The sequence below is a fragment of the Diorhabda carinulata genome, chromosome 11, assembly GCF_026250575.1.
Source record: "Diorhabda carinulata isolate Delta chromosome 11, icDioCari1.1, whole genome shotgun sequence".
Classification (NCBI taxonomy): Eukaryota; Metazoa; Arthropoda; class Insecta; order Coleoptera; family Chrysomelidae; genus Diorhabda; species Diorhabda carinulata.
Window position 1 is genome coordinate 7,798,294 of NC_079470.1, and position 20,595 is coordinate 7,818,888.

At 30.7% G+C, this 20,595-nt stretch overlaps 2 protein-coding genes across 7 annotated transcripts in view; one reads left to right on the forward strand and one right to left on the reverse strand.

Moving 5' to 3' along the window:
• Positions 1-425: 425 nt before the first annotated feature.
• LOC130899637 (splicing factor 3B subunit 3) lies at positions 426-12,276 on the forward strand. Of its 4 annotated transcripts, none has more exons than XM_057809709.1 (12): positions 426-594; positions 1,241-2,312; positions 3,625-3,959; positions 4,713-4,864; positions 4,958-5,110; positions 6,123-6,529; positions 7,527-7,740; positions 9,337-9,693; positions 9,747-10,016; positions 10,232-10,375; positions 11,349-11,765; positions 12,054-12,276. In XM_057809709.1, the coding sequence occupies exons 2-12, from the start codon at positions 1,246-1,248 to the stop codon at positions 12,192-12,194; spliced, it is 3,657 nt and encodes a 1,218-aa protein (XP_057665692.1). In that variant the 5' UTR covers positions 426-594; positions 1,241-1,245; the 3' UTR covers positions 12,195-12,276. The 4 variants fall into 4 exon arrangements, 3 of the variants coding, with proteins under 3 accessions (XP_057665692.1, XP_057665693.1, XP_057665694.1); XM_057809710.1 differs by having other exon boundaries at positions 464-589; XR_009060047.1 differs by lacking the exons at positions 6,123-6,529; positions 7,527-7,740; positions 9,337-9,693; ... (2 more) ...; positions 11,349-11,765; positions 12,054-12,276 and adding an exon at positions 4,266-4,299 and having other exon boundaries at positions 494-589; positions 4,958-5,046.
• A 4,616-nt stretch (positions 12,277-16,892) lies between these two features.
• The window catches only part of LOC130899640 (ecdysone-induced protein 74EF), a 293,099-nt gene continuing 289,396 nt past the window's right edge, over positions 16,893-20,595 (reverse strand). For all 3 annotated transcript variants that reach the window (XM_057809716.1, XM_057809715.1, XM_057809717.1), the window contains one exon: positions 16,893-19,578. In XM_057809716.1, the coding sequence (XP_057665699.1) occupies positions 19,007-19,578 (572 nt within the window). In that variant the 3' untranslated portion in view covers positions 16,893-19,006. The remainder of the gene's footprint in view (positions 19,579-20,595) is intronic.

Below are 20,595 nucleotides of genomic sequence, written 5' to 3' on the forward strand. Positions count from 1 at the left end.
CACGGAAAGCTTGTTTCTTATACATGACGTGTCTCATATGTAAACCCTGTGATTATTTTATAGAGCTATGTTCAGAATCTGAACTTTAGATCAGATTGTATATACTAAATTAATTTCAATATTATTATGAAGATTATTTCCAAAAGTAGTATTTTCAAAAATCTTGAAAACTATTCGAATAAAAACGTTTTGATGTGATGTTTTTGAATAAATGCTGCCTCAAAAATTTGATAATTATATATAATTTACAGATTTCTCTTATTATTTTACGTATATATCACAAATATTTTTATTGTAAGAATAATACTAATTTTTCATATTCAAAAACTATTTGTACTTCGATTTTTGTTAAATGCATATATTAAAATATCGACCATCACTAGTTGCGTCGCTAATCACGTTCTATGGGACTGATGTGCTACCACAGAACATATCCTAATCTGTGTGTGCCACAGTTATGCTCGTTTTTTCTTAATATTTCCATTTGCGTATTGTCATTCGAAGATGACGGATGCGGTCATGAGCTGTTTAGACGGCGTTGCTTAGATTTATATCTACAAATATGTGACTGAGCTAAATTGATCGAAAAGTTTAGTAAGTTTGATATTATTATTTATAAGTAATAGTTACGGAAAATTGTTATATTTTTTCATTAAGAGATTTTATGTTAGGTAACGTAACGGCGTCACGCCATTTTGTAATACCATACCTAACAAAGTATGAGTTTTTAAATCTTTATTTTTGAAAAATAAAATTTTGCTTTGTATTGTAATATAGTAGAATATTTAAATTATTAAGTTTGAGAATTTAATAATCAGTTATCTTAGATGTAATTTTAGTTGTATTGTGCATTATGGCCGAATACGTGTGTACTACTTTACGTTTTGATGATATTTTTGTTTATAATACGATATTTATGGAAGATATTATGGAAATTAAGGAAGAGGTTTTTTATTGAGACAAATGCAAACGGATGTGTTTGACTCTTTTTCAACCAAAGTCAGACCATTCGCAAACAGCGACGTCAAAAGGCAATTAAGAATGGTCTCATGCATTTCTATGTATTTAATTTTTTAACAGCTAACTTCAATGACAAACCAAAAGTAAAGTTTATGAATTGGCCATAAAAAGTCATCTACATAGCAACTATTCATTTGTTAAATATTGTTTTACATCCATTTTAATATTCATTTTTTCCATATCTATTTATCAAAAACTAATTGCAACTTTCTCTTTTCAGTAAAAATGTTTTTGTATAATTTGACCCTGCAAAGGGGTACAGCTATTACCCATGCCATTCATGGAAATTTCTCAGGATCAAAGATCCAAGAAATTGTCATCTCCAGAGGAAAGATTCTGGAGCTTCTCCGCCCTGATCCTAATACAGGAAAAGTACATACACTTCTAACTGTAGAAATATTTGGTATCATAAGATCCTTGATGCCATTTCGGTTAACAGGAGGTACTAAAGATTATATTGTAGTAGGATCAGATTCTGGAAGGTTGGTAATATTGGAGTACATATCTCAAAAGAATATTTTCGAAAAGGTTCATCAAGAAACATTTGGAAAATCGGGTGGTAGACGTATAGTACCTGGTCAATATTTAGCTACAGATCTTCGAGGAAGAGCTGTTATGATTGGAGCCATAGAGAAGCAAAAATTAGCATACATTTTGAACAGGGATGCTCAAGCTAGATTAACAATATCTTCTCCATTAGAAGCTCATAAGAGTAATACTTTAGTTTACCATATGGTAGGAGTGGACGTTGGATATGATAATCCAATCTTTGCCTGTTTGGAGATAGATTATGAAGAAGCAGACTCTGATCCAACGGGGGAAGCTGCCCAGAAAACACAACAAACTTTAACTTTTTATGAAATTGATTTAGTTGTAAACCATGTGGTGAGAAAATATTCTGAACCTTTAGAAGAACACGCCAATTTCTTGGTAACAGTACCTGGAGGAGATGATGGTCCTTCTGGGGTATTGATTTGTTCTGAAAATTACTTAACTTATAAAAATTTAGGAGAACAGCATGATATTCGATGTCCCATACCTAGAAGGAGAAACGATCTTGATGATCCTGAAAGAGGAATGATTTTTGTGTGTTCTGCCACTCACAAAACCAAATCTATGTTCTTTTTCTTGGCACAGACAGAACAAGGAGACATTTTTAAAATTACTCTTGAAACAAATGGAGATATGGTGACTGAAATTAAGTTGAAGTATTTTGATACTGTACCAGTAGCTACTGCTATGTGTGTTCTCAAGACTGGATTCTTGTTTGTAGCCTCCGAATTTGGAAATCAGTAAGTACACAAATATGCTTCATTCAAATTTACATTTGAAATTAGTTCTGTTTTGGTGGACATTCAATTCATTTCACAATGTAAAATTCATTATGAAAAGAATACTATTTGTCCTAAATCAAATTCTCGTACATAGTACCAACTTATTTCTTTAATGGTATGTTGGCCTCCAATCTTGAGACAATTTTTTAAACAAAACATTTAACAGGAATTGAATCGTAATCTTAAGTGGTGTCAACAAGGGAAACATAAGTCAATTCTTTTTAAGTAATTGATACCCTAAGGGCAATAGGGATTGAAGATAAATTTCTAACTTGGCTAAAAAAGCATAATATTATATATATTTAAATCTGTTTGTAACTCGCACTCTGGTAGATCAGAATTAAGCTTGTCAATGAGTAGTATCTACTTAAAATTAGGATTATATTTACTGTCTGGTCAATACTTCAAAGATTTGCTTTCTGAGAAAGGAGGGTCAAAGGGAAAACCAAAAATTTGGAAAATTAATACAAAAAAAAGATAATTAGTCTATACAATGTAACAGACTTGTTACTATGTTATATCAAACTGTAGACGGTGGCTATTGCAAGTGTTTTTCCAACATTTTTTATGTAAATGCATGAATTTTATATAACAAAACCACTGGAGAAAATATGAAAAGGCAAGATTTTTAATTGGCACAAAAGCCTGCCTCTGAATATAAAGAACAACTATAAAAAGAACAAAAAATTTGTGAAAAAACGTCCAATCCAAAATCATTTTATGTAAAAGTGTGTTAAATAGTAATGAAACATTCATGTTTTTGATTTAAAAAAATATAATTTCTTTGCCTTTTTGTCCTTTCTGTATCAAAGTTTAAGTTTTCGTAAAAATTGGTCATTTCATTTTTATAGGGATAGGATTAATGTTTATATTTAATTTTCATATTATATTCTCATGAATCCATAAAATTTTTTATACACTACTTATTATTTTTCTTGTAATTTATTATTTTTTCCACAGTTTATTTAGAAAATTGCACATACCGCTCAGGCTTTAAATTTTCATGTCACATGCAACAAAAAAAAGATTTTTTTCTCTTGTTACCAGTACTATATCACTGACTTATTCAATTTAGTAACAAATTTTAGTTTCTATTTTCCTTGAATAGAATTTTACAATTACTTGCATATGTTTCTCATCACCACTCTATATCATATTTTTGACTAGTATTATATACACTGTTACATAAAATATTTTTCCAAAAATGTACTTATTTTTTGTAATTACTTACACTATTGTTATTTAGATTAAACGGAACTTATATTTTCAGCTACCTATATCAAATTGCACACCTTGGAGATGATGATGATGAGTTAGAATTCAGTTCAGCGATGCCCTTAGAAGAAGGTGATACTTTCTTTTTCGCCCCTCGTCCCTTAAGAAATCTTGTTTTGGTGGATGAAATGGAGTCTTTATCACCAATTTTGTCTAGTCGTGTAGCTGATTTAGCTGGTGAAGATACTCCTCAGTTATATATGTTATGTGGCCGAGGACCTAGGTCATCACTGAGAGTATTGAGACATGGTTTAGAGGTTTCTGAAATGGCTGTTTCAGAGTTGCCGGGTAATCCAAATGCTGTGTGGACTGTAAAAAGGAGAAGTGATGGTGAGTTTTTATTATTTTAAGTGTGAAGTATCATATTAGATAAAAAAAGTTCAAATTATTAAATAATAAATTTGGAGTAATTCATTTCATACTTGGAAGGTAATTGTTGAAATTCAATTTTTTATACAAAAATAATAGTTAACGTAATTCACAATATTTACTTCTCCAGTGCTGAAATTGAAATTGATTTTAAATTCGCCTATACAAATGGGGTGTTGATTAAATCTAATTAAAAAAAATTGTAACATTATTTTAATAATGCCTGGCTGTTGAACAATTTTCAACACCAGTGCTTTTTTATTTCAGATCCTGTTCTAAGAAAATGGACTAGGCCAGAGTGGTAAGTAGTGAAGAGAGTGATAGATTCTCATCATAACCAATTATAAATATTACATGGAATTTTGATGATTTCTATAATTGAAAAGCTTGACCTTGGTAGAAACTTTTATAAATTTATCAGTTATTTCTTCTGTTAAAAACTAATATATAGTAATATGTTGATTTTAATTAATAATTCTTGATTTGCTAATGAAAAATTTTTCAAAAAATCATATAAAACTTTGTTTACTCAAATTTAAATATTTTGAAAAATTTCAATCTGGATAAATATGGTAACATGATGAAATTTTTAGTCCGTGTTTCACCTGATTCTTAGTGATTACAACTTCTAAAACTGAAATTATATCAAGTGTTAGGCAATGTGTCTTAAATCCTAGTAAATTTAATCTAACAAACGATTTTTTGTTGTTGCAGATGAATTTGATGCATATATCATTGTTTCGTTCGTTAATGCTACTTTGGTATTATCCATTGGTGAGACTGTTGAAGAGGTAACTGATAGTGGTTTTTTGGGAACAACGCCAACTTTAAGTTGTTCCGCTTTAAGTGACGATGCTTTAGTACAAGTAAGAATATTGAAATGTTTCTGTCAACTATTTCTAAGAACTTTTATTGATTTATTGAACTGTCTCATGCTTTAAAAATAAATCAACTTGTAGGTTTATCCAGATGGAATAAGACACATTTGTGCAGATAAACGTGTAAATGAATGGAAAGCTGGTAAAAAGAGTATTGTAAAATGTGCAGTGAATCAAAGACAAGTAGTGATAGCTCTATCTGGTGGAGAATTGGTTTATTTTGAAATGGACCCCGTAAGTATAATTGTTTCTATATTATATTGTTTTTGCATAGTTGTATATCTGCTAATAATAATTATTTGTTAGTGGTATGTATACTGTGCTAGAGTAAATCTGTATTGTCGCCTCCGGTGTATTTCTGTGGTATACTGGAGTGAATCAATACTGAACATTATTAACCCTTTGCACTCCGTTGTCGCCGCATTTGCGACATTTTATATGTTAGGAATAAATCTGATGCTGCCGCATTTGCAACACACTTGTTTTGCGTTTCAATGTGTGTGATCTGCATTTTATGTTTATACAATGGTAAGTGTTATGAATATATACACCTCCAACAAATTACAAATGAACACTGAGTCAAAATGCAATCTGGCATTCGTGGCGCGACCCTAACATGGGGGAATTTTGGGCTTTATCGGAGGAATCTTGAATATGGATACCATCGCTTTGTCAAATTTGCAAGATTACAGGTCAACAAAAGCATCAACCTATTGTTTTCTTATAAAATCCCTCAAATGGTGGAGGAAAATGTTTTTTTGGGACTTGAAGATGTCCTTAATAAATTCATATATTTTATGTAAATGCATAAAAAAGAACAAAAATGAAAAACCCATGTCCCATTTGAGGTTTGTCAAGCGCTTAGTCTATCGACTCTGGGAATTCCGAGAAGATCGATCAAAACCATCCACCTCAAATCAAGAAGCTAAGCTTGACAAAGACTTCACATCTTGCATAATAGAAAAAAAAGGAATTGTGTAGTTTGTTCCAACAGGCAAGAACGAGGGCAGGGAAAAAAACTGGAATTTTGCGATACTTTTCCCTATAAACCTCAAATGCATATGGGTGATTGCTTTGAAAAATATGATAGGAGGAGGAATTTTAAGCATTAAATTAATGCATACACTTTTTACTAATATAGCTCTGGAGTTACTAGCTCCTATTATTGCTTATTAGGCTGGAGTGCAAAGGGTTAATAAAAATTAATCTATTAAATTCTATATAACGGCTTTTCTATTTGTTGTAGACAGGCCAATTACATGAATATAAAGAGAGAAAACGGATGAATTCCGACGTTCTGTGCATGGCGTTAGCTAATGTCCCACCCGGCGAACAAAGATCGTGGTTCTTAGCTGTAGGACTTGCAGATGGAACTGTAAGAATAATATCTTTAGATCCTAGCGATTGTTTAGCACCCAGAGCTATGCAACCTTTACCTGTTTGTGCCGAATCTCTTGCTATAGTAGAAATGGGTTGTACTGAAAGGGATCCCGACAGTGCTGCTGCTGCTAGTACTACAAGCACTTTGTATTTAAATATAGGTTTGCAAAATGGAGCGTTGTTAAGAACAGTTCTTGATCCTGTTACTGGGGATTTGACTGATACTAGAACCAGGTACTTAGGATCAAGACCGGTTAAATTGTTTAGAATAAGGTGAGTTGAGAATTAATATTTTACTGTAATATTATAAATAACTTTCAACTGAAAACTGTAGCAGAATAGTATTTTTATTTTTTACAAAGCAAATTTCTCAAAAATCATCCATAGTAATGTAGTTTTATTGTCTATTTATCAAATTTAATATTGTTGACACTCTTGTATAAATATAAATAAAATGTACAGGTTCCTTTTGAGGTTTTGATCAAAATGGAAATTGGAAAATAATTTTGTAGAGCATAAGAATGTAAAATTGATATCCCTTTTGTTCCGATCTAGTAGTTTTAAGTTTCAATATAATGTCATGAAAAAAAAATTAAAATCTCAACTGTTCCGTTAGATACCCACCTTGGTTTTCTGTAATTTCATTAGCATTGAAATCGATCACTATCATAATAAAAACTTGGGGTTTCATTGAAATGAATAAACAATGATTTATTGGGTTATCAAGATTATGAAAAATAGTTTAAAAATGTTTGATCTTTTTTCCATAATTTCACTAACAACTTTTGCATTTCAGACAACTTTGATGTTTAATAATTCTACTAATAAAGAATTTTATAGGAATGGCTCTATCTACATAAACATAAATAAGTAATTTGTTGATTTGAGTGACCTTCCAAAATACAGTTTCAATATCTTTAGTTTTTTGTTGTTGATGTACGTTTTTAGAATTACATATATCTCAGTTTATGACAAATTAGTACAATCAAACGGAAGGCAAAGACATTCTCCCAACATTTTAGTAAAAGAGGAGAATCCAATGGAACAGTTCATCATAATTTATCTCGACTTTCTATTGAAACTTGGCAATAGTAAACTACAAGTAAGTTGGGGCTTGTACATTGAAATTCCTATGTTCTGGGTAAAATGATGCTATTGGTAATCCGTGTTTCAACTGAATTCAAGTGATTAATTTATTTACAACTGATTTTAATATAATTGAATTAAAATTTCATGTTTTATATTATTAATAAATAGAAAATGGTTTCAGAATGCAGCAATCAGAAGCAGTATTAGCAATGAGCAGTCGATCGTGGTTAAGCTACTACTATCAAAGCAGATTTTATTTAACACCTTTATCATACGAAAGTTTGGAATATGCTTCAGGATTTAGTTCAGAACAATGTCCAGAAGGCATTGTTGCCATTTCAACTAATACTTTGAGGATCTTGGCACTGGAAAAGCTTGGTGCAGTTTTCAACCAGGTACATATCATTGATATATGTGTTTAATTATTAATTTTTTACGCATCCACCATGCAGGATTATTAGCGAGTAATTCAGGATTTAATACATTTGATTTCACTATGTAGTTTGTAGTCTGTCAAGTGGTTCGTGAGTTTCTTTGGGTCTTAGCTTTTCCAGTGAATGTGGTAATTGATTCATTTTTTATTCCTTGCTATATTTTAAACAGTCCATTAAGAAGTGTTTCACAGTTAACTCACTATTACACACTCCACACATTGGTTTTTGCTTTCCTGCTAATAGGTAATCATGTGTGATACAAATATGTCCTATTCTTATATGGGACAGGATCACTTGTTCACTTCTACTTATTAATTAGGGTTTATAAAACAACAATTGGCAACAATCACGAGTTTACAAGGTATTATTTTTAGTTATGTCCCTATACTAAACCCGTTAATGAAATATAATCTTTTTCTTATACACAGAACCTTGTTTTGAGTGCTACTGAAAGCATATAAAATATATGAGTTGGGATATTCTTCAAGTTTTTTGCTACTGTTTGAGGGTCTTTTCATGTTTCCAATGGATAAGTGTTCTAGAAGTTTTTATAGCCACCTGTAAATTAGTGTCAGTGTCAGGGTATGCATTTTAAAAAACCTTAAACCACTAGTTGACTTGTGGGATGATTTGGTCTGAAGTTGTTTGTATTCACTATTTTGCTAACTTCAAACAAATTCAAAAACTAATCACAGAAACAAGGAGGTTTTAACGAGAAAGGTCACAATAGAACTGTAAAAAGGCTGGTTTGATAGTTGCTTAAGATAAAAATTTCTTTAATTCTAAACTCCTTGTTCAAGGATGTAAAGATCTTGAATATACCTAGATTACACTTTGATCTATTGTATACCCTGGGCTATTTACCACTTAGGTAACAATTAGGTAAAACTCTTTCTGAAACCATCTAAGAGCCTGACTCAGGTCGAGAGTTCAGTAATTTATTATATGCATCACAAAAAACTATCTGCTTATTAGTTTATAGAGTTGAGTTATTAATATTAGTTATTGTTGGCCTCATGGAAAAGATCTCTTCAGCAGTTCAGACCTTTTTCAACTAATTATTATTAACATTGCCTTCTATTAAAACTATTTTCTATTTGTGACATCTAAAGTATTTGTCGCTCCCCAATTACTCAATGTGAGCAACCAATTGATCTCATGAGTGCGCAATGCATTGAACTCGCGCTCCAAATTGTCGTTTTTAAGATTTGGGCGTCGAGCACAGTTTCGTTTTCTCCATACCCCTTAAATACCGGATAAATATTGGGTTCCATGAGCTATAAAATTGTGCTTGTTATATTTCTGACACGGCAACAAATAAACAATTGATTTGAGACATTTTTTAAAACTTAACAAAGTTTGATCCAATTGATTCTTGTGTGCCATGCTCATGAACGTCTAGCCCATGGATTTCGTGCACAAAGTACCTAATAAATTGGAAAGCTACTATTACTATTAGGCTATGTCATAGTCACAAAACAAATATATACTTCCATGTCTGTTCAAATTTTTATTTAATTATGTGGTTGTTATGTCTGTTTTTGTATTTCATTTTAGGTTTCTTTCCCTTTAGAATATACACCAAGAAAGTTTATTATCCATCCGGATTCTAATAATTTGATAATATTAGAAACAGAACACAATGCATATACGGAGGAAACAAAAAAACAACGTCGTTTTCAGATGGCTGAAGAAATGCGAGAAGCGGCTGGCGAAGATGAACAAGAACTCGCCAGAGAAATGGCGGAAGCTTTTCTTAATGAAGATTTGCCTGAAAATATATTTTCGGCGCCTAAAGCTGGCCATGGAATGTGGGCATCCACCATGAGATTGATGGATCCAGTACAGGGAAGCACGTACAAATTGCTAAGATTAGAGCAAAATGAAGCTGCCATGTCAGCAGCTCTAGTTAAAGTAAGATTGAAACTATAGTAATATACTTGAAATTTAATCATGTTGTATTTTAGTTTCATGGCCAGCCGGAGCATCAGTTGTTTCTTATTATAGGAATTGCCAAAGATTTCCAACTTATTCCTAGACAGTGCAATCTAGGTTTTTTGGACACATATAAAATTGATGTTTCTGGTAAAGAGATTGAACTCGTACATAGAACAGTGGTGGATGAAGTTCCTAATGCTTTATGTGGTTATAATGGAAGATTATTAGCGGGAGTTGGCAAAATGTTACGATTATATGACTTAGGAAAGAAGAAATTGTTGAGAAAATGTGAAAACAAGGTAAGAACCACTAGTTTGAAAAAATGTATGCATATCTCTCAAGTCATTAGTATAATAATATATGTTTATTTATTGCTCCTGCCATTCAGAGAATATATGATGACAATTCACAATTCTAAATGTTTATGTAGAAATCCTGCAGTACTGATATTCATCTTGATATATAATTCTTTTATACCTATGTTAACGAAATTAACATTTTATTTCATTTTCAGCATATACCCAATACAATAGTAAACATTCAAGCTATGGGTAAAAGAATATTCGTTTCAGATGTGCAAGAATCTGTATTTATGGTCCGTTACAAGAGGGCTGAAAATCAACTAATAATTTTTGCAGACGACACGCATCCAAGATGGGTAAGAATTCAATAAATCAATTATTAATGGAAGTCAATCCAATACAGTCAATTCTGCTAACTATTCCTAAAATATAAAAAATTATACAGTATAATAATATACAATGTCACTTGATGGTTTTCGGGCAGCAATCAAATTATCACAAATTTGTATTTTAGCTTTGAAACAGGAAACATTTGTTGATAAAATGTTCCCTAACGAATTTAATAGGTTATTTAGCTAAAACTTTTTATAAGAAAATGTTCTTTTGCTGACTTATTGTCGCCCAATATGAAATGGTTATGGTTTTTTTAATAATGAAAATAACCCCAATGTAGCCAACATCGTGATCTTAGGTTCAAAATGTGTACTGTAGTTATAATATTGATTAGAGAAGGCTACTGACAAGTGATTCAAAGATTTCATATAGCATAGTTATCAATTTAATGAGTATAGATATGCAATGTGCTCGTTGTAGTACATGACCAATTTTTGAGCAAAGACAAAGATTTGTTACTTTTATATCTCTATTAAAAAGAAATAAGCAATGATCCGATAAGAAACAGGCTCACAGGGTGATTTGAGAAACAGCCAATCTGCAACTGGTCTTCTGTTAATCCTAGTTTAATTTAAAGAGCATGATTATTGTTGGTTGCTAGAGATCATCTGGTCTGGAAAGACCACCAGTGGGGAAATGGTAATATTCTCAGACGAGTACAGATTTTGAACATTTGACAATGATCGATACATATTTCATTATTTTATAATTAATTATTAAGTGCTATTAAAATAGGAACTTTCATTATATTCCAGATAATGTTGCAAATTTCTTTTATGTCTGCATCTCCTAAAATAGTGATTGAAATTAAAGTTTTATTTCTACCTCCATATAAGTTTTTACTCCAATTAATTACAATATTTTTCAACTTGAGTTAATTTTGCTGGTGAATATATTAGTCATTGAGCTTAAGAAAAATATTTATAATTGTTGTAGGTTACATGTACAAGTGTTTTGGATTATGACACTATTGCCACTGCTGATAAATTCGGTAATATCGCAATTTTGCGATTACCGACAAATGTTAGCGATGATGTTGAAGAAGATCCAACTGGACACAAGGCATTGTGGGATCGAGGGCTCTTGAATGGAGCATCACAGAAAGCAGACACAGTGGCAACATTTCACATTGGAGAGACTGTAACGTGGCTTCAGAAAGCTACTCTTATTCCTGGAGGATCAGAATCTTTGATTTATACAACGTTGTCAGGAACTGTAGGAGTTTTAGTACCATTTACGTCACATGAAGATCATGAATTTTTTCAACATTTAGAGATGCACATGAGAAGCGAGAATCCACCTCTTTGTGGAAGAGATCATCTTTCATTTAGGAGTTACTATTTTCCTGTAAAGGTAACTGTATATCAGTTTTTCATTGAGACAGTTTTGAGATTATAAAATCATGGAAGTATTTAGTTCAAACATGACTTGAAAGTATTATGCAAAGAATATAAATTTATGGATTTTTCTACATTTTATCTGTAAACTTTCCTTCTATCCTTACAGTATGATGATTCATTAATTCACATGCTAGACTTATGATAGCGATGATTTTACTATATCAACTGATTAATATTTTATGTAGACTATTAAACTTTAGCCAACTATTGTGCATTTATTCTTATTAACTCTTTTTTTCAGAACGTAATAGATGGAGATATGTGTGAACAGTACAACTCTTTAGAACCATCTAAACAGAAGTTTATAGCTTCAGAATTAGACAGAACCCCCGCCGAAGTTTCCAAGAAACTCGAGGATATTAGAACACGTTACGCTTTCTAAGATTATAATAAATTTTGTATTAGGATTTTCCTTAATTTCAATAAGTATAAGAATTTTGTAAAAATATATTGTAAAATCTGAATTTATTTTTATTGCGTAGAAGCAGGTTCTTAAGGAAAGCCGAAGTAACACCTAAAATCAGTTGACCGTCTGCAGGTGATAACTTTGTTTTTAAAATTAGCATTAAATAGTGCAATGATGTGTTGATAAAAAATATGTTTTATATGAGTTTTACTTAATAAAATAGCCATCGTCCTAGTGCTTTTGCTATTTAAAGGATCTTTAAGAGTACTATTTGTGTTCATAAATATTTGAACTTGAGAGTAATAAAGTCCCGTTATCTCATTTGAACTGAAAAGGATAATTATTAGGTTAGGCTAATGTATCAGTAACGTTGGAATGGTTTTTCATTTCTTAGTAACAATACTATATTGTAATTCTAGTATATTGCTGTATCATTTGTAAATGTAACAACCGCACCAAGAAATATTTATGGTAAGACGAACTTTCATCACACAACCAGAAGAAAATCAGGACAACTGAAAGGAGTTTATTATATTTTTTAATTATTTTGGATAAATGAAAAAATGTAGTGACACAGTATACTAATACGTCTTGATGATCGAAATTCTCCGAAAGATGTTTAATTGGTTCTAAAGTAACATTTCATATTTTTGTTTTTGTTAAGAAAAGTTTTTTTCTTTATTATAAGATAATTCAGTAGCGGCTGAGATGAAAAAAATTAGCTGATCTGCATGTTTTAAAAAAAACTCACCTTGCCATCAGCTGTGTGATTGGTATTTGATTTGAAAACACTAATGAAATTAGCAGTATGGGTGTAATCTTACTTCCCTGGTTGGAGACTTCCTCAGGTAGTTCTATTCAGCATAGGCTGATTACTTGGTTGTCACTAACTCCAACTTTGCAGCTGTAGAACTACGTAAAAAATAAAATCGGAAACGGAACAAGAACAGATGGAAATTACTAAAGAATGAACGAGTTGGTAGAACAGATCTGTATAAAAAGGAACTTATGCTCTAACATCAATAAAAACTGAATTTTTTATTTATTTTTTAACATAAATCTATACAGGAATCTGTTCTGTTCCCAAAATTAAATAAAAAATTCACACAGAAATAAGCCTACTAAATTTATTTGAAATAAAGGAAATTATTAAAGATAATTCAAATAATTAGACGTTATAGAATGTAGGTAGAGAACGTTTTAGAATCGACAAAGGGATTTGATTGAAATTTTCGAATAGAGTGGAAAGAGGACAATAAATTAATTACATCAAAAACGGATTTTGTCTGCTTCCATGCTGACATGTTGGAGCGATTTCCACAATAAGAAAAATATAAATCTCCAAGCACTGCTTTACATCTTTATCAAGGTCTACACTTCTACTGATTTTATGATGAAAATGTCATGAACAACGCATTAAATACTTCAATTACATAACCATGTTGAGAAATTTTTCAGTAATCCAAGGTATGATTCAGAAATCACTTAGACTAAAATTTGAGTAATTCACTTAAAAAATTGTAACTTACGAAATACGCCACGATTATCGAAAGTATCGCTTGTTAGGGGAGCCAGTTCGAATGGCCTATAAAATTTAGCACAATTAGTGTTATTTTTTTTATTACAACCACAAATCCAATAATTTTTGGCTCAAATATCTTCAGTTCATTTTTTGTGTAGCTTTTTCCTCTTCTTAAACCAGATTTTCTATATTTGTTGATAACCTGCCTTTCGTTTTCAATTCTCAAATCTCTTTGTATTTGTTAGGTTAAAAACAACTTCTATACCACACACTCTATTATAGTACATTGTTATTCAGTCAAATCGTTCTAAGGAACCAAAGAATTCGCGAAAAAAATTGTATGATTGGCATCTACCCAGTTTGTTAAAAAGTTGCGCTAGATTAATACTACAACAGCGTGAATCGGAAGTTATGTGAATTATTCAACCTGTCGACTTTATGGAATTGTTTATGGAGGTATTGTGAAATATTGCAAATTTTCTTGTGGATAAGTAGTAGAAAATGTATTAGATAAGATTATTATCAATTAAATTATGTATTTTTTTAGCTCTTAATTTTTTTTGAGAGCTCTACCGCGCTTATGCACTAGCCTCTACTGGGATGGTAACAATTTTTAGTATATTTTTAACATTGTCAAATAGCATATAAAAATGTACTCGACACTGTTACATAATTTTTATTTCTATACAAACTAATGTCATTATTTTAAATAGAATATTTTCAAAAAAGTTTAAAAGAATATTTCTATATTATTTATAGTGGGGTATTAAACTTGACACTGAATGGATATGTTGATAAATCCAAAACATTCGTAGGAAAGATTTATTGGATTGGAATTGAAACTAAAATATTTTTATCATATTATATTTTTGCGAAGAGAAAATATTACAATAAACTATATATATATAAAGAAGTACCTTGTCTTAAACTAAATAAAAACTATACAATATTCTATTTTAAAATCAATAAAATCCTTATTATCTAAAGGTAGGTAAATTTCTTTCTGTTATAGAATAAAAATTATCTATATATACAAAAACTGTAACATTTCTATTGCAATATCACCAAAAAATTACATAGTTTTTCAGTTATTTATTGTAAAAATAAGATTTATATGTATATAAACATTTGTTAGTGATGTATTACCTGCAGATCAGATAAATAATACATGAGCGTCTCCAATTTTATATCGATAAGGTTTATTAAAAAAACCTTTTTTTAGATTATTGTTTTTTACAAATAAGAATAATTCCATCCCTAGTATTATTTTTGATGACGTTCAAGTATGAGTAATACACAGGATTTTGCACATTTAGTATTGAATTGTTTAAATAGGTAACAAACAAAAAATTAAGAACATTTAAATGTATAACGTGTATATAATATATATATTGGCTAAACGTGTTGACAATTAACAATCATGCAAACATATCACATGGTATCTGGACGATAAAGTCAACAAATTTTGTACCCTCTATCTGGCAAACTATTAGATGTTTCTATTTCATAACATTATTTATATAGGTAAGTGGTTTATTGTGTAGAAAAATATTTTTAAATAGGGCATATCCAAAAATACACGATAAAAATTACATCAAATAGTAATGAGAAATCAGTTGTGTCAATTAAAACAGAAGAAATGAAATACTACCGAAGATGATTACGTCGAGTCTACATCTGACAATGGCGAGGTTCTTTTCAAATTGATAGTACCCGCGGCATTCTCTATTTATTTTTGTAATAAATGCGTAAAATTTGATCTGCGAATATTTAACTTAAAGAAACAAGCAAATGTAGAGAATTTGGTAATTATCTAGATTGGTTTACACCCCTCCGATTTCGTTAATCACCAAAGTTTTGACTAACAAACACATTTTTTCCAAAATGTGGTACATCTTTGTCAGATACTTATTTCAATTACACTATAAACTGTATTCAAGTTTCCTAAACAAGCATATATAATAAAATTTTAAAATTGATGCAAAAGACAAATTCAATCACTGGAACTTGTTCATGATATAATAATACAAGTTAGTAAATGGAGCATCCAGAAGAATGCTGAGCTGAGACAGATGTATGGCGAGTCAGATTTAGTGGCGTTCATACTGGAGCGCGTTTGGGGTGGCTGGAACACAGGGAGCGGATGCCTTCTGATCGATACCCGCGCAGAGCCATGTATAGAGACCACCCCTTTGCTGGTTGGAGGACATTGAGGCTAGATCCAATCCAGCGACGTTGGAGGCTCAGGACAGAAAGAATTGGCAATCGATTGTTAAGACTCTGGTTCTCAAAAGATAGTAGCGCCGGTTAAAGAAGAAGAAGAAGTTAGCAAGTAAATGAAGCTATAATTTGACTTCTATTATTTAAAAAGTGTAATTTTATTAACAAAAACCTGAATTTAAAAAAAATAACGATATTACCAAGCATGGAAAAAATGATTTTAGTATATATTTTCACACAACCATTATTTATATTCTCTCATTTTTGTGTTTAAAATATATTTGTAATTATTTGCCAGATTGTCAGGTTTTTTTGTGCATAAATTTATACAATTACACATACAACTGTTTTTTTTTCTTCTACAATCTTATAATATAGTACAAATTTTCGCTGAGAAAAATCCTGGGATAGGTTTCAATTTTTTTTATCTAATTTCTACATTTGTTAAAGTATTTGTTATATAACTTGTCCTGATTTGCACTGAGCTGTATAATATTTCAAGACACATATCAATTAGGTACATATGTTCAACAATAAATTTAGAAAACAACTAAAATTACAAAAATCACAGAAAGTTACAAAAAAATTTACAAAAAAAATTAAATGTGATATTTCGAAGTTATTAAATAAATACTATACAGAATGTACACTTATAAACTTACTGTTTTTTTTTTGTATAATTGAAACTTCTTGAAATTTAATTATGAAATAATTTTCCCATATTTACAAATTTTTTGTTCTGATAAATCAAAAACTCATTTTTTAATATAAAAACGAAAAAGTTTTTGTATTGATTACATTCAATCGTTTTTATTATCTATCCAAATCGATATTTTTCTACAAATCATTTTTGTGTACATACTGAGATCAAATCCAAAAAGATTTTCCGCTCTTCAAAGAAAAACAAAAAGAGAGCTATTCATTGACATTAATTTATTTTTTCTGTCAATCACTAGGCACCTCGCAGTCTTTTCTAATCCATTTTAAAGCACCTTCCTTTGTAATTAAATAATATGTACGAGAAACAGATCCGCATGTCGTAACAAAATTATTGATTACGTAAACAAAACGGATTTGTTCTCTTTTATCAACAAAAATTTGGAAAAAAACTGTTCCCCCCCTGAAACCCGTCCGTATCACAAATCTCACACATCCACAACTATGTTTCATTTATTACTATTATAATTGATATTCTTAACATTTTAGGTATATATTTTTTATAAAAAATCTTCCTATATAACAAAATTGTCACTATTCCATACCATACAGTAAACAACAGTGATACATTTTATATTTTTTTTAAACTTTGTATGTACAGATCAACCTGCTTAAAATAATCTTTAATGACCCACCAACAATTTTTTTTGTACAACTGTTTTTTGAAAAGCACTTATAAATGCAGTTTTTGAACACTTGGTCCATCTTTGAAGAAATAAACAAGAAAGAACTTGATTATTATGAAACACTGGATGTTTAAGGAAACGGCATTTTCTTCAGACCATAAATATATTAAATTTTCTCAATATTAGTTCAAACGTTCGTATAAATGCTTCATTGCAATCGTATGAAATAGTGTAGAGGGTAGGATACAATATTTTTTAGGATCTTACAACATACTATAGTGTTTATTTTCAAATCACAACCTTTCCCATTATCTCAGGTCACCTAAGGATATAGATTAAACGAGTTTAGCTCACAAATTTCATTACTTATAAGTAGTACCACTAAATAGTTGCTATTTATTAGCCATTACTGATAAAATATCCATATTACAGTGTTTTTTATTTCAAATGAAACGATTTAATGACTATCAAATAATTAAAAATAAAAAATTAAGCCACAAGATTATTCTTCGAAACTAATGCTTTTATATAATGTGAAATAATTTAAAAAACAGGTTTGCATTATCAATTATCCAATCAACGACAACGCTTTTCAGTGGTCTTGAAATTAAAACCACATCTTTTTACAGCTTAATAAATTATCTAAATATACCAAAATGATATACTCCCATTCCCAGCAGTCGGATTGGAAAATCCAGGCTTTAAACTGATCTGGAAATAACACTGTGGCTTTTTTGAATATTTCCAGAGCTATTTTTTCCATATATTGTCTAATAATGTTTTTAGGTGAACCATAAGTAACGACTTCTCTGCCCAGATGTTTGCTTGTCATTTGTCAGTCCATTATGGTGCTTCAAAGCCGTGTCAAAAACATTTAACGTCATTATGACTTGTTCACTTCTAAATAAATACATATTAGAGAAATTTGGAGTGAAATGGCCAGCCAAATATTATAAGAACATATACTTTTTGAGTTTCTCAATGGTAGGAACTCAACAGTCGCCAATGATCTAAAGATGATTCTCTAATTTCAGAACCAAGAACAATAAACGACATGCTAAGGGTAGAAGCTGAAGCAAATCCACGTCAGACAATTTCAACTTTGTCAGGCATAGTCGAATACGCTTTTGTACGCAAAAAAGTGGAAAATTCTATAACATCTTTAAGGAAAAGTGTAGTAGATTTACAAAAACAAAAGTGCAGAGATAAATTGAGAAGTCAATGTTTGATAAGGTATGGTGGTCATAATCGAATGATTTCTTTCGAGGAGGACCTGTACTTGTACACTATTGGTACTTCTTTATATATAATAGGACATAAATAGGTTTCCATTCTTATCCAATTAACAGGTAATAAAAACAATCAAAAATGGTTAACTAAATTAGGTTTTTTTTACATTTGAGATATGCGCTATCTGAAGAATAAATAGCAATAATTATGGTTCTACCATATAGTATTTTATTTTAGGTTGTCTTGGACAATTTTTACAAAATGACTTCAACTATGAGATCTTTCAGAAATGCTACAAACTGCAAAAATTCGTTGTTACCACACTTTTGAGTCATAGCTAATATTTACAATCTAGAAACTCAATATTTCTAAATAAATAATTTGTGATTTGTTGTACTTTTCGAGACACAGCCGGTTTCCACTACCAGCTGGTTCAGTTTTTTTTCTCTGTTTTGAGAAAAAATAATTGAAATTTACGCAGCTCCTGTGCAGTCAATTTCGACTATATCCTTAGGTACCTCTACAAATTGATAGACTAATCTCTGTCCATCTACTTTAGCTAAAATGCCTCTCTGGTAATAATATCTTAGGGCTCTACCCATAGTTTCATAGTTCATATCGGGTTTGTTTTTGTGCATGCCCCATAACCTCGAAACAGCCTTCGAATCCACCAATTTGAAGACGCCCTTTTCTCTATTCGTCCACTTTATATACCTTGGGCAGTATTCCCTATCTTGTAACAATTTTAATAAAAACTCCCATAAATAAGTCGTTGATCCTTCCCTTGATTTCCTCTTAACGGTGCCTGGTTCGCCCATTTTTTGTTTCTTTACTTTTTTGAGTTTCCTCGGTGAAAATCCTAACATGTAAGGATCGTCGTACATACTGCTGGTAGCTGCCTGTATAACAGATGTCGGGATTGAGTGTCTTATAGGTGGGGAAGGAGGAGAAGGTGTGGTAAATGGTGATTGACTGTGATGGTGCATATGATGATTCTGTTGAACCTGGTGTTGCTGTAAAATATAGCTATTGTAGGGATCCAAATCTGAAACAAAAATAATAATTAGTGTCAATATATTCTTAAATTTAAATATTCATATTTTTAAAATTATATAAAAAGGTATGTGGGATTGGAAATGGGTTGTTTATATATATATGAGGACAAAGAAGGAAGGGCTGCTATAGGTAGTTGGTACTTCTAAAGTAGGTCAAATAAATGCGGCGAGATATGGGGTTGATGAGAACACATGCACAGGTAGATATCAACAGGCTGTTTATAAAAGCAGAGATGGATTATTCCGATTATTAGAAATTTAGTAAAAATAGAATACCAGAAAAATGTTATAAAATATATTATGATATAATGAGTCACTTAATTGTTCTTTAGAAACGGTGAGGTAAATTATACATAAGTGTCTAATATTCTCTTCTGCATCTTTTTTTGGAGTTAGTGACATTAAATTGAATTATGAACATATCTAGCACTAGTATTTTGAAATGGCTATTTCTGAGAAACGGATAACAAATATTTGCATAGCTAAATGTTTGGACAGTTTTTGTATTGTTTTTGCTTGCAATTAACAGGAAAAAGTTTACAAGTTATATATAGGGTTCGGTGTTAATACGCCTCCTTAGTACTAGACATTGCCATCTTGGCAACTCTAGGCTAAACAAAAATGGAAAAGAATAAAATGATTGTTTTGTGCATTTCCTAGTAATCGAGCTTAAATTTTTTGAAAATCACAAATTGCAAAAGAAATATTTCTCTAATAATTTCATTTATTCAAATTTAAGTATTATATGTCCTTGCTACACCCCTGATTCAAATGTGAAACCATTTTGAGGAATAAAGATAGAAATAATACATCCGGAAATCAATTATGTTAAAAGAGAGGGTGTTGTAAACAGGTAGTTGAGCGGTAGAGTGATTTGTCTTGGGATTTTATCAAATTATAGGCTTTTCGTGATAGGATCGTCCCCTCTATAAAAACTCAAAAGGGTGATTGAATTAATCGTATTCTCACGAATATTAGAATTCCTTCATTAATTAATAAAAGAGAAA